Source organism: Hermetia illucens, chromosome 2 (assembly GCF_905115235.1).
Source record: "Hermetia illucens chromosome 2, iHerIll2.2.curated.20191125, whole genome shotgun sequence".
NCBI lineage: Eukaryota > Metazoa > Arthropoda > Insecta > Diptera > Stratiomyidae > Hermetia > Hermetia illucens.
Genome location: NC_051850.1, coordinates 137284907 through 137300171, shown reverse-complemented (window position 1 = coordinate 137300171; position 15265 = coordinate 137284907). Strand labels below are relative to the sequence as shown.

Here is a 15265-nt window from a genome sequence, read left to right as displayed (position 1 = left end):
TATTAAGCTTACAAATAGTGTATCTACCAAGAAATCTTTTCACAATAATCACTTCTATCAAAAGGTTTGCCTAAATCAAAGTCAAAGATAGTTTGACCATGAAAACGGTAATATCTGATACCAGCAACCAAAGCAGCTTTACTGAATATGAAGGGGTATTTGTTTATTTCGAAATTTTCGAAATTCCCCCCCGAATTTACCCCTACAAAAAAAAGTGCGCAGGTTTCTAACTGCCCCATCATCCCCTACTCAAGTTCACTTCAGTTGCAGCAGATTGTCGAGTATAAAAAGGCTCTCCCTTGCCAATTGGCTATCATAAATATTTACGAATTTCAGCCAAGAATTCTCTACTGTTTCCCAACCACTAAAGGATAACCACCTGTTGCTCTTTAACAAGGACTTAAACATTGTGATTTAGTGACAGAAAAGTGCCACCAAACGAAAGGACTATTACTTACAACTAATACACAAGTGAAAGGATATATTAAAGTGAAAAATCAAAATGTATGAAAGCAGTGTTTGCGCGCTCGAAATAAACGAGAGTAAATCGCGTAGTATTTCTCCAATAACAGCGGCAAGATATCGTGAGTTTTTCTCGGGCTTCAGCCGCCGATTCGTACGCCGATCTCATGATGGAGTTATCTACAATAGTGCCGAGGACGATTCTGGAAGTTCATCAGAGTCATCCTCCTTCCACCAAGTCCAAAAAGACGAATTCAAATCAAATTTGGAACTTTATTCGGATTCTAGCGAGAATAGCAGTAGCTCTACCGACAATACAGATAAAGTAGATTTCCTGTCCAAGCGACTCTATCGAAGATCCCTTTCAGTCGTTCGCAGCGCTCTTAGTGATTTATCCATCTCACCACGATCAACATCGTGTCAATCCACTCCTGCTAAGAAACCCAACGCTGCTGCCAAAAAGGATAAAAAAACTCAGCAGAAAATCCTCCGACAACCCGTGTCTTATACCTATCTAAAAGGGATGTCCGGCCTTCCCACCCAAAGAGTCCCGAAATCATCAGTTTGTTGTCAATATCCCTGCAGAAGGAGACTGGGACAGAATAGAATTTAAGGAAATTTATAATTAAATATTAGCAAAGAATTGCAAAGGCTCAACGATCGAATTCGAAAACCCGAAATTAGTTCATAAAATTAGGAGAGTAACTTCAGAAAGAAAATTTTAATATCGATTTGAGATTTGAGATATATTTTGTGAAGACTTAATGTGCATTACCTGTAATGAAAAAGGATACCTATTTGGTCAAACTTAGTGATATAATTCTTCTTATGAATTGAAAGGATAAATTCCGGAGGTGATTGAATTGATATGAAAACGACAAAGTCTACAGTGATGTGTGCCTTACGTAATTCGAATTTTATCTTTCTGAATTGACTATTGAAAATGCACGGTACCTAAATATCAATTATCAATATCAAAATTTTACTAGACGCTAGCTTATAGTTAAGTTTAGATATATAATTTTTTTAATAGATATTGTAGCTTCAAGTAAGATATGATTTTAAAAATGAATTGAAATATAATATATAAAACAAAAATAATCTAAAAACGTTTTTTAATATTAATTATTGGCAGTAGTGAGATGTTGGAATATTTAGGTGATTCGTTTCAGAGAAAGGTAACAATCTATTTGACGTTTTCGCAACGAATTGAGATCTGCTGGTGAATTATGAAACTTTGGCTAATTTTTTTGAAAGCTTATAGAAACAAGGAAGTTTCTATGATGGACTTAATAGTTTATTCACTACCAGACCATAATAGGAGCATACATGCAGATACCGAAATATCTGCGCAAGTCTACCAGTGCCAAAATTTAGCTCGAAAGTAATGGCGGACAAAATTTGCAAGTACATCAATTAATGGTAACGATTTCGAAGCGTAAATAAGTTCTTTTGTCAAAACAAAGCCGCGGTATATTTATACAATTTTTACAATCATTGCATGTATCATCAAAGAAGACTGATTTTCTAAGAAACTCAAAACAATAACAAAAAACAACTGCTTTTTATGTTACAAATCAAAGATGTGTGAACGAACTTTCTGGGAATTATTATTTCAATTAAGAGACGATAACAGGCATCGGTCGATAACAAGGACCTTTATTACTACAAATGGGAACCTTCGGTACTTTGTTTCGAATTTTCATGAAGTACTAGCAAATTGAAATTTATGTTTCAGGATTACTAATCGTCCTCAAAGTATTTCCTCGCTATGATATTTACGCCATTTTCCATATTTTTCCCACCAGTTGACACATTTGTCACTCATATTAGCCAAGAGTGCCGATACCAATAAAATGGTCTTAATTTTTCGTTTATTTTCTCATGAATTCGTCCATCATTCTTTTTCTGGTAGTTGTTTTTATTAACTCTGCCAAAGACGGTCTACCGTGTATCGCCCAAGTGTCCCGTAGAGTAGGTGGGGCTTCCATAGTATTAATATATATAAATTTTTCGCATCATTACCTCACTGAGGAAGTAAATTCCTTTGGAGAAGAATTCATTCAAAATATTCCCTGCTTGTCGCAAAAGGCGGCTTAAAGGGATACATATTTGGAAATTTTCTGGCTAACGAAAGATTATTCATGGTTCCGATAATGACAGATTGTTTTTTGGAATGTGCGGACGCTCCTCGACAATGCAAGAGTTCCTGCACTACAAACTAGACATTCGTTCAGGGACTAAGCAAAGTTACATTATGGAACTTTGAAGAGCGCTCTTTTCCCTCTTGCTATTGTATTCCGGGAAACCTCACGGAAGTAAGCGTGAATAAGGTGTCGGAATAATGCTTATGGTAATCATTAAAAAAGGCAACCATATTAGGAGGAATTCAGAATCGAATTTTCTTTTATTGTATAGATTGTCAACTTAGCTATTCCAAAATATGTTACAATTTCAGAGCGAAATTCGTGTTGCTTTAGATTTTATGAGCATAGAACCGAACTATTTTCGGGTTCAGACTCAGGCTCGAACGCTCCCCCTAGGACACCACTTTGTTGCAACGGGGGAGGCTGTGGTAGTTTACTACTACACTAAGGGTGTCCAAAAACACATAAAGATGGATTCTAACTCTCCAAGTGGTAAGAAGTCACAGAGTTCGAATCCACCCACGACTTTGAGAAATCAGATCATGGCCGAGGAATGGATTTTGGAGGCTTCCCCAAATTCACGTTCCTCCAGGGAGAAATCTGTGAAAGACAGGCTCTTCACTTCAGTGGAAAACCTACACCCGGTATCTACGGCGCGGTCAAGCAGAAATTATAGTATAGTAACCCCTTAAAGAGAGGAACTGAAAATCTGGCTAGGGCCGGCCTGTCGGTGACACTATTGCCCTTCCAAAATACGGGAGATGAAGACTGGGCAGAAGCAAACTTTAGCCGCAAAAGAGAAAGGACTACAAGCTTGACTATCAGAACCTTCTCCTCCGCTTGTACCAGGAAAAACGGAGGGGAAGAGAGAAGGAAACTGGTGATGTGGAATTGGTCTAACACCGGTATGTGGAAACAGATCTATGTAGCCCGGACACCGTGAACTTGGGAAGGCTCCTAGCCGACGACAATGGAAGACACAGCCAAAAAAGGGGAAGTTTCTTGGGAATGAGGATATGGACGCTGCTACACCAGTAAGTATGGCGACATCCAGAGAAATCGGACGCAAGAAAGCAGAACTTTCGACAGAAGGTGGTAAGCTGGTAACCCCGGTGAGATCCACACTGAACGCAGCAGACTTTCCAGTTAGCAGTGGTTTTCATATTAGACTGCACTTATGGCTGCAAACATAAGAGTTAGTCAAATTAACCGGCAACATGCCTAAGCCTCTTCCTATCTACCGGCGGCAAGGCTGAAAAAGTTGCAGGACTGTCCATATATATTTGTGGTTCAATAGCCATGGGTTCGTTTTAGCAGAATCTGTGGTATTCAATCAGTCGAGGTGACTAGGATTTTCTTGGATGAAAGTTCCTTGAGACCGAGGGCCTGCGTTCTGATGTCAAAATTGTTAGAGGCAACCATGTTGCACCCAGCAGCTTGTTGCGGTCAACTTACAATACCACGTTGATGGTAAGAGGAGAAAAGAAATAGTTTTCTCAGGTTGTGATGCAAACGCTCAGCATATTTGTTGGCGCAGTAGCAAATACGATCCTGGAGGAGGGAAGCTCTTTGTTTTTATCACTTCAGCTGGCCTGATGACCGCAAACGTAGGTTGCGCCCCTACCTTCGTAGGGCCAAGAAGAAGTGAAGTAATTAACCTAACAGTCTCCACTTCAAAGTTATTAAAGTTGATTAGAATAGAAACTGATGATTGCTAGATGAAGTTTCACTCTCAGATCACTGTTACTTTGAATTTAATCTGAGTATTGCAGGCAAACAGCCTATAATACGAAGACGGAATCCTAGGAAAATGGATTGGGCAAAGTTCAATGAAATTCTTGGCGACAAAGTTGAACTCCCTAGGCGACTAAGGACTCTTTTGGCGATAGAAGATCAATTGGAAGCTCTAAATCGCGCACTTTTACAGTGCTTTCAAGATGCTTGCCTTATTTCCCGAAGTCAACATGGTAAAACGGTTCCCGAGGCCACGTGCCTTCCTTTTAGCAGAAGGTGAAGGTAGTCTTCATAGCTAAGCCTTGGGGAAGGATAATAATAATAATCGTTGGCGCAACAATCCATATTGGATTAGGGCCTTGAAGTGTGTTAGAGCACTTCATTCAAGACCGTAACGGTATACTACAGTACACTGTAGGAGGCAATGTGGTCAGCATTGCGCTCGCCCGAGATTATTACCCCGATTTGACTCAGATACTCATTCACAGCTGAGTCCACTCGTTTCCGACGTGAAATCACGATACAAATCCCACTGCCACCAATAAGATGTGAACCGCGACCTTCCATTACGGCAGCCTGGTGCTCTATCTGGGAAGGATGACTATTCAAATTCAAAGAACTTCAGACAAATCAGATTAACGTCGTATTCGCTGAAATATCTGGAGAGGCTGGTTGAGCGTCACATTCGCGAGAAGGCGAAAAGTCCTGTGAGTCTGCTCTTCATTCTTTGGCTTCAAAGAAAGAGGACGCAATTCTAAAAAGCGAGTACCCGATGGGCGTGTTTGTGGACATTGAAGGGGCGTTTGACTGTGCGTCTTTCCAAAAGCTTTCTGATGCCGCCAGAGGGTATCGTTGACGAAACTCTAATAAAGTGTATCTACGCTATGCTAACACAGAGACTACTGTGTGCTGAAGTGAGTGTTGATCGCTACCTAACAACGAAAGCGACGAAAGGCTGCCCTCAAGAAGATGTGCCATAGCCACTTCTGTGCAGTATGCTGATCAACTGACTATTATGTGAACTGCAAAATGTGCCAATACACATTAAAGCTTATGCGGGTGACGTGACTGTGCTGTCTGTTGGTCGAAATCTCGGAATGATGTGTAGAAGTACACAACGCGCCCTTGATTTGATTGACAGGTATCTCAAGCATGAACTTTCAGTAAATCCAAATAAAACCACAATAGTATTATTTACAAGAAGGAGGAAACTAAATGGTCTTTGCCGTCCAGAGATGAGATGATGATGATGATCCTTCAACTCTCCGAAGAAGTGAAATATCTGGAAGCTATTCTAAATAGAGAGAAGGGCAGACGCATCGCAACCTGCAGCGATAGTCAAGCTGCATTGAGGGCTTTGAATAGTACTTTGATCACTTCAAAAATCGTTCGGGAATGTAGAAACCGATTGAACTCTGTTTCTAGATTCAATACAGTGGAATTACTCTGGGTACCTGGTCATTGTGGCGTAGAGGGAAACGAAACCTTGGATGTTTTACTAAAATAGGGCTCAGTTTCTTCCATGCCTGGACCAGAACCAGCAATTGAGGTATCAGTAGCATTGGCTGATGCTGCTATCAAAACTGGGAACAAGCTACAAGCAGAAATATTATGGGCATTCTGACTGACCATAATTCAGTAGCTGGGCATATGTTCAGAATATGAATTATCCAAGATGATACGTGTCCATCCTGTAATCAGGAAGCGAAAGCACGGAACATTTTCTATGTGAGTGCCCCGCCTATGGACGTATCAGACATCGGATTTTCGATGCTCCAACTGCAGCGGGTAGCATCACATCCACTAACAGAAATCCCGCGATACATAAACGATTCCGGGATATTCCGTTAACCGGGAGAATCAGGTACAATGGGCACTAAGGTCTGAGTGCTCAGAGGGTTTTTCTCTCCCCCACCTCACACACCACACATACAGCCTCGAACGCCCAGAAGATAACCGCTTTATGTCCTTACGTAATTTTGCAGCACTATGTAAATAATGTATTTATAATTACTTGGCGTCAGTCCCAGCTAGGAATGCGTTTATATTTGTTGTGACTCTATTTTATTTGTAATTAGGCGCGAGAAATATCTTCGTATTCGAAAACCGATTTTTCGAACAATGTTTTTCAAACAGCCTCCGCGATGCTGCTTCCACTAATATAAAAGTCATGGGAATTCGGGACCTTTCCCAGAAAGTGAAATAAGACACCTATCAAAGAATATCTCGAAAGTTTGATCGAAGGAGAATAGATCGGTTTCCGCTCCGGATCCGCCTGCATTAACCACACCCTTTGGTTTACTTTGGAACAGTGTTCGGAGTTTTTCTCTTCCCTTCACCTACTCTTTATCGATTTCGAGAAAGCGTTCGATAATGTGAACAAAAAGTGAATCTGAAGTATACAGGAGGGGTATTCGAGAGAAACTAGTATTTATTGCCAGAACGACATATAATAACGCAAAGTGTCATGTGTTGGATTCAGATAAAATCTGAGAAGATTTGTGGTGCAAAGTGAAGTACGCCAGAACTGTGTCTTGTTATCGATATTATTTCGTCTTCGTGCTGCTTTGTCTGAAGAACATGGAGGAGTTCAATGGAAGGTGACCTCTTTCTTTAAACACCAAACACCGATGACATTTGCTTACTCCATCACCGACCATGGCGAAATGGTTTTGGACTTGGCATGAGAGGCAAATAGAGTTCAACTAAAGCTAAACACCAAGAAAACCAAGGTTCCCAGTCTGCCAGGGCATCGTACTCTTCCTATCAGTGTTAATGGCCAGAGCATCGATGGCGTTGACCAATCTGTGTATTTAGAAAACTGCCGACAGGCGTCATCAAGTTTGATGCTGCTCGATGCATTAACAGTGCTAGATCTGCTTTTGCTGTTCTGCCAAAGATCTCGAAATGCTGTTATTTCCACACAAAAATTAAGATGGGACTGTTCTCTGCTAGTGTTGATTCTGTATTGCTTTACGGGAGTAGCATATGGAAAGTGACCCCACCCCCAGCGTCCCTTGGAAGCGTCAACACCTGTCTTCGGCGTATTATCAGAGTATACTAACCTGTCACCCATGGGTGATGTGGTCGGAAGGCGGAAAAAGCAGCGGATAAGTGACACATTAAGGAAGGTGCGAAAATTGTATTGCTGGTTACGCCATGCAGTGAAACCCACTCCCCCAAGATGACCGACGAGTGGATCGCCCTAAAAGCACTTGGCATGGAACAGTAGAGGAAGAGTACTGGTTCCTTAGCAAGCCCAGCGGCGAGTTGAAGGGCGATCCTGAATTTGGAAAGGAGGACAAAGGCAGTAGAACTGAAGATAAGTATTAACAAAACCGAGATTCGAAATAGTTTGACAAATTATCACACTCTGTCCAACAATTTAGCTATATATTTGAGCAGTTTTGTTTCTGTCAGTGGATGTAGCGAACTCAATGGCGCGTAGGTCCGCCTTTTCAATTTTGTCCAAAGTCTAAAAATGCCAGCGCATCAAAACAAGATGAAGAAGCCAAATATCAACGATTGAAAAACATCAGCGGGGCCTATTTTTCCCCAATGTTTTCCTTTTGCTCTAAAAGATGGACACATAAGCGCCAATGTTACTTAAAAACTTCAAGGCTTTGCTAGCCCCTGTTTTTTTCATCATGTTATCATAATGCTATGCCCCGGTACAAACTCAAACGATAAGTCAGTCGGTACCACATACAATGGGTATGGACGTGTTTATGAAGGGACGGAAATGTCAGTGGATAGGTCATACATTAAGAAATGCAATGGAATCCAGTATCTTAGTTTGACAATCAATTTTCTATGAACTGCAGGAGTAATTTCCTTCGTCTCCTTTGCATGATCCAGAAGTTCCTTTCGAAAAAGTAGTAGCAAGAGAATAGAACACCCAATGTTAAATCAGATTGCCTTTCTCGTGCTTTTACCATGGGAAACATTGCCACGCCAGCAATACCACCCTGAGATACATACGTACTCCCAATTTTATAAATTGTATCTTAGACTACTACGCTCCCAAGTATTTTGCTAAAAATTCTGGACAGTTTAGAAGAATTTATAACTTTTTATTCAATAAGATCTATCTATTATCACTTAGAAAAAAAAAGATATAACGAGTGTTGGAAAAGAATAAGATAGCGTCCCCTTCTTTATTTATTTTTGTTTGAAAATCCAACTTAATCCTCCAAATCAACTAAAATATTAACTGGAGCCAAAAATTGATGCCTCTACCACTTTCATTCAAGACAACGTTTTGATTTCTCGCCTTTTAGAACTCATAATTTAATCATCCTTACTTAACACATGAACACCGAAAGCATCTCTAAAGCTTACTTCTTGTAAACCAGGTGTGTTTACATCAATTAACAATAAGAATGCTCACCTTTGCTATCAACAGAAACCATTTTTTACGCATGTTCAAAGAAAGCTTCCCTTCGAAGTTTCCCCATGGAGCCGGCACTATAAAAAGAAAAATTATCCCTCCAAATGTTCATTGTCCTTTCAAAGCTTATTCTTTTCGGATCTATTGGCCTTCAGTGTAATACCAAACAGTGTTTGTATACAACACATTAGTGCATAGTAGGACAGTGATATAATAGAGGACAGTTAATTGAGTGCCAAAGACTAGAGAATAAACGCCGCGAATTTAAGGATATTGTTTAGTGCTTTAAAAAAATTGGACTGCGGAAGACAATTGTGGCTAAGTGCATAGTGAAATTCTGTTGTTTTATGGGCAACATGGAAGAAAATCGTGTTTGTTTCATAGACATTCCCGATCCAAAATCACGTAGTATTTCACCCTTAACACCTTCCCCTCGAATGGAACGCAATATTGGATTCTTCCATGCATTAAGTCGACGATTCGGAAGACAATCTCATGATGAGCTAAACTACAACGGCGAAGAGGACTCCCGAAGCTCATCAACGGATTCCTGTTCATCAACGGCCGGAGGACATATACAGTCCAATCGTAAGGATGTGCATAATTCTAACCTGGAGCTATCCTGTAGTTCCAGCGATACAAGCAGTAATGCCGGAGATGTGGAAAAGACCAGTGTTTCTACCAGCAGGTTGCATCGACGTTCTACGTCATCGATTCGGAGAGCACTTCAGAACTTTTCAATCTCCACAAGGTCTCTATCCTGCAGTAGTACACCATTGAAGGAATCCAGCCAAAAATCCTTGAAGAAGCAACCACAAAAAATTCTGCGACAGCCAGTATCATATACATATCTTAAAGGCATGTCAGGACTCCCGACACAACGAGTACCACGAACTTCTGTATGCTGCCAGTATTCCCGTCGATAGAGGAACTACTTAATCTATTAGGAGTATTTGTTACAAATAATAATATACGATTAGGACATTTTTTATTAATACGAAGTAATTTAATACAACTTGAAGCAATTTTACAGAAGTAAAACCGCACCTATCTAGCAAAGATACATTGAACAGATATACTTTCATCCAACACATTGATAGAAAATGGAAAATTAATAATAAACCTTAATCTAAAATTTTTTCACACTTTTTCAAAGCAGAAATTCGAATTATCAACACAGCACCAATCTCACCTAATTTACCAAATTTAAAATTACATAGAAAAACTGACAAAAGCATTATAAACATATTCGCTTGGTAATTATAGGTATTGGATAGCAATGGACGGTTTTCAAAATTAAGTAGACATTTCTCGAAAATTGGAAGTATCACTTCTAGCGAATTAGGCAAAACGCGTTATCCTTTCTAAATCGAAAATACAATTTTATGAACCAAAGACTGTTTTAATCGAAGTAACTAATGTAATTTAGAAATGAAAACGCATGTAACATATATGAATAGTTATATAAATCAAAGCGATGAACGTATTCTAGTTTTCCCCGTGTGTGTTCATATTTTTAAAACGAATTCAAATGAAATTTATTATCAAAAGGATACGAAATAAAGCGAGCGAAATGCAACTAAAAACGAATAATTGGAAAATAATGAAACTTTAAAAGTTACTGTGCCTTTAAGCCAAATAAATGGATTTTTCAATATATTTTCAATATTGGGTTTTCCATAAGTTTTGTTTGTTTCGTTTTCAAACATTTTCATCAGATGGCCCCTTAAACATCCTTATTAAAAATTGGAACCCCCATTCCCCTCGGTTTTTTCCTTAATAAAACTTTTCGTATCAATTGTTTCGCTTTATTGCAATATTGAATGGAATCAACCTGTTCGCAATATATGCCAAATTTAAGACTAAATAATATTCACAATTTTTTACTCTCGTATACCACGTACATATATGTAATACATTAGCGGGAAATAAATTAGAAAAACATTATTTAGTGAGTAGTTATAATCAAGGCAAATATACAAACTTCATTATTAATAAAAAAAACATTTATGCAGATAATTCCGTTGTTTCTTTATTACTTAAGTTTCAATACCAAACAATTTTTTTACATAACAAAAGAAAGCGCAGATCCTCAATGACCTCTTACAATATCTTCCTTAAACAAAATTAGTGACTAACTGTTTCGTCCAGGACTCACCAAACGCTGGCTCACCTCTGCTCTGACTCCTAGATTCTATCGCTCGACAACGGCCTGGCATTGTAGTACTATTAGAGGCCCACCCTGCGGCACACCATAACTTCCAAGGACTTTGAACTTGTAAGAACGATAGGTGAAATTCTGATGGAGGAGGAATTCTCAGAGATAGTTTAAAGCTTCCCAACCCACACGAATTCGAAGGGTTTGATTGTTTAAAGATCTCGTATATTCTAATTCGACCGTATGGAGAAGAAAGAATGTATTTATTTATTTAACGGACAATAAACAGACTTAACTCCGGTTGCTTACTGCCCTCAGGAATAGGAGAAAGCAAGAATCTTAACCCATGCTTAAAACTACTTAAAGGAGATAAGTTTAAAGGGCCAAGCTATAGTGCGTTGTAATTTCGACAAAGTCCTGGAATCGAGAAAGGGAAGTAGACTATGAGCTCCGAGAAGAGCACGTTAGAAATATCTGCGTTACGTGTATTATAAAAATTATAAGACGCAGGACGGTAGGTGATGTCATTAGAGGAGGAGCAGCCCATAAGACCCGAGAAAAGTTTAAGCAAGTCGGGTTAACCGGAAACTGGACGCTTGTAGTATGAAAGGCTTTATGTATTTCTTTTATGAAAGCAATTTAGTGGACATTTGTTCCATTGGTACTTATATACTTTTTTTTGTGGGGTAGAGTAGGTGAATGCCTTTACGCACAGAATGCATTTACGTCGGACGGCCAACTAAACACCTCCCCATCGTCAGAGCACTAGCCTGGAACTGTTGGTCACATTACTTCGGGCTAGTCCCCGAACTCTTCCGCTTTGCGGTGCCTTCAAATCAATTCCTTTCACCAACAGTTCAAGGAACCCCCTGCCATCCAGCTCCTCCGCCGGTCGAGCTCTATCTTCTTAGCAACGAGAAGGACCCACACGTAATGGGCAACACGGCTCCACTTGTCAGCACCCCAAAGCATCTGTTCGACAATCTTGCCTGGAGAGAGATCCCCGTGTTTAAATAGAGCTGCTGATGAATCCAATCCCACTTTCTACAACAGAAAAAAGTGTGATGGGTGTCGTCCACAACTCCATTGCAAGACACACAATCCGGAGATCGCGCCTATCCAATCTCGTACAGGTAAGATTGGAAACTTCCATGCCCACCTAAGAACCGGGTAAGAAAATAGTCAGTTTCACCATACTTCCGATTCAACCACGAGCCTAAGTTGCCGATGAGCAGCGCAGTCCATCTGCCGCTAGTTTCATTTTGTCAAGAGAGTAGCCACCCCTCTAGGAGCGTTGCCGTTCTTCACGAGCAACTACCTCCATTGGCTCTTCTCCTTTGCATCATGCCGTCGAACGGCATGACAGCACCAACTATTGATCTCCCTGCTCAAAATCTGAACTACCGTGAAGATAAATCTCCGGCAGCGCGTATTGCTTCAGCGAGTCTACTTCTGGTAAGCTTTTTGAGCACTTTTCCAGCAGTGCATAGATAGTGAGCGGTATGAAGACGGCAACTCGCGACCGCCTTTCCCTTTGGTGAACAGCGCAAGCCTTGCGTTGGTTGCGCCGAACAGTAGGTCTGGCCGGTGTCGGAATACCAATTTTTAAACCTCTGCTGGAATACTATCGAGTCCTGGCGCCTTCTTTCTTTTCATAAAGTGGACTGCCTATTCCAATTCTTTTATAGAGAACAGTCCTCCGTGTAGTACATGCCTCCTCTCGGTCGCTCGGACGCTGTTTTAAGCAGCGGAGCCTGTGATACTTCTCCCGGAGCTCTGCGATTTCCACCGTCCACCAATACATAGAAGATTTGCCACGTTTTGCTGACCCCTAGGCATAGAGGTTCTGCAAGCCGTCATTATCAGGTTCATAATTGAACTTACGACAGTGTCGGCTGCAGCGTCACCGCCCCGGGAGAACCCTCCAGCGTGGCCACACCTGTTCCAAGAGTTTCGACAAACCACCCGGTGTTCACTTTCGCAACATTCCATGCACAGAGAGCTCGCCGGGGTGGCACACACCGAGAGTTTGTGTCCACCAGTTCGAAGGCAATGTATTGATGATCGCTTGCCGAGAAGTCTTTCAGAATTCGCTACCCGTCCACCAGCGACACCAGTGATTCCGACGCGAAGTTACATCTGGAATGTTTTCCTTGCAGCCTGAGCTCCGGAACGTTGAAGTGGATCCGGTCTTTAGAACTATCAGTCCTGTTCTCGCCCCCATTTCCAGAATTCTTTTCCCTCTGGATTCTGGGTGAGCCATGCCCCATTCAAGTGCCCTGGCATTGAAGTCAGCCCCAAATTGGATCCGCGTATTTGTGCCCATCCTCCAAAGCATTAAGCCTGCGTCAAAAGTCCGAGCATCGTCTCATTCGGCGTAAGATAGACATTGGAAAACGTTATCCCTGAACCCCGAATCCAAACAAAGCCCTCCCCTCGGCCTTTGGTAAGGACACTAAGGAGGGTGCCGTCCTGAATCCATATGGCAGCGGGAGAATCTCTACTTTCGGTGATACTGACATTCAAAATCTTGAATTTGCACACTTTAATCTATTATAATAATAATCGTTGGCGCAACAATCCATATTGGATCAGGGCCTTGAAGTGTGTTAGAGCACTTCATTCAAGAGCGTAACGGTACACTACAGTATACTGTAGGAGGCAATGTGGTCAGTATTGCGCTCGCCCGACATTATTACCCTGATTTGACTCAGGTTCTAATTCACAGCTGAGTCGACTGGTATCCGACGTCAAGTTACGATACAAATCCCACTGTCACCAGCGAGATTTGAACCGCGGCCTTCCGTATGACAACCCAGTGCTCTAACCATTGAGCTATTCAGATACAATCTATTACAACTTTGTTAATAATAACGTGATTTCCACCAGGTAGTGGTGGCTGCAAAATTTTGCGATTGTAGGATTAACTTCAGAGGGTTTTGCAGTCAATTACGAAAAATTATAGTAAAATACTATTATCAACTTTATTTGAACAGATATCGGTATGGAGGGATTTCGGAACCTAGGCAATCTATAGTGGCAGCCTTTTGATTTTTTCAGATTTTTCCAGTGGGTACTTTCTGCGAATGGGTCCATGAGAGAAATGCTCACTTTCGGCCGCCCGCACTCCCAACATTCCCAACAAATTGCAAAACTAATACCGGCGTCGGAAAGTACTAATCGAGTAATATTTTTTGTTGAGGATGCTGGGAGTCCTAAGTCCGCACCCACTTAGTGACGGACCTTTCATTTGATACCCCACATAACCATATAAAATTACACTCCTCTCTTGTTTAAATTCTACATAGAATAATGTATGCGTGAGCGTTCACAGTTCCCACTTCTCCACCGGATTTGGTCTCAATCACTGTAACCGTTCCCGAGAAAAATGCGTGTGGCAGACAGACAGACAGACGGGGAGGCAGGAAATTAGGGTTTTTCCCGGAAGAGCGGAGAAAACAGAAGCTTGTTCTAATTCCGACGCTAAATAAACCCTTGGGTCGTCCTTCGTCTAATAGGTCTATATGTCTTCTAAATGGCGTTGACAAGTTTTTCGAAGGGGTCATCTACAATAGGCTTCTACCGATCACGTAAAGGAAGGGTGTCATCTCAGATAAGCAGTTCGGATTTCGAAAGAAAAGATCTACTGCCAATGCAATCAGTACAGTGACAAAAATTGCTGATGAAGCAGTAGAGGCCAATAACATCGGAGTAATTATCGTGGCACAAGATATTGAGGATATCAAGGTTCACAAAAATTAGGCAATTTTTGAAATAACGTCTTGGCTAAAAGACGCTAGTCAGAAGCTCACAGAGCGTGAAACCGAAGTATTTTTGACCCCCAAGCGAAGGAAACAAACGTCGATAAAGATCAGGATTGACGAACACATCATACAGTTGCAGCCAACGCACAGTGCGGCCAATCAATATGACCTGGCGATCGAAATCGAAATTTATCACTAAAATAAAACAATAAAGTAAATAAAATAATCTAATTGGAGTAAAATAAAGCAATTGTTCAAATCTACAAATAAAACATTAATCGACATCGCCATCATTCTCGTGATCGTCATCATATTGATAATCACTATCATTTACTGAAGCAGATTCTATTAATTCTATTGTTTCACCATCATGGGCGGCGAATTCGAAGCAATTTTCGATGTCTTTTATATTGTCGCGGTTAATATCTTTTGGCTTTGACTTCCATTTACCCGATATAAGAGGATCTGATCTGAAAATATTTAACAACCGATTATGTCCAATGTCTTTATGTCTGGCTTCTTCAGAAAAGACACCTTTCGGAAGATCCAAAAGCTGTATTATGTCAAATTCATGAATTAGTATTTTATGTACAGTGATTGGCATATAATA

The 15265-nt window shown here is 40.8% G+C and overlaps 2 protein-coding genes across 2 annotated transcripts; both read left to right on the top strand.

Moving 5' to 3' along the window:
* The first annotated feature begins 343 nt into the window (after positions 1 to 343).
* Positions 344 to 1455, top strand: LOC119649625. Its single transcript, XM_038051860.1, has one exon. The coding sequence runs from the start codon at positions 503 to 505 to the stop codon at positions 1073 to 1075; it is 573 nt and encodes a 190-aa protein (XP_037907788.1). The 5' UTR covers positions 344 to 502; the 3' UTR covers positions 1076 to 1455.
* A 7411-nt stretch (positions 1456 to 8866) lies between these two features.
* On the top strand, positions 8867 to 10392 carry LOC119649112. Its single transcript, XM_038051111.1, has one exon. The coding sequence runs from the start codon at positions 9081 to 9083 to the stop codon at positions 9657 to 9659; it is 579 nt and encodes a 192-aa protein (XP_037907039.1). The 5' UTR covers positions 8867 to 9080; the 3' UTR covers positions 9660 to 10392.
* Positions 10393 to 15265: the final 4873 nt, after the last annotated feature.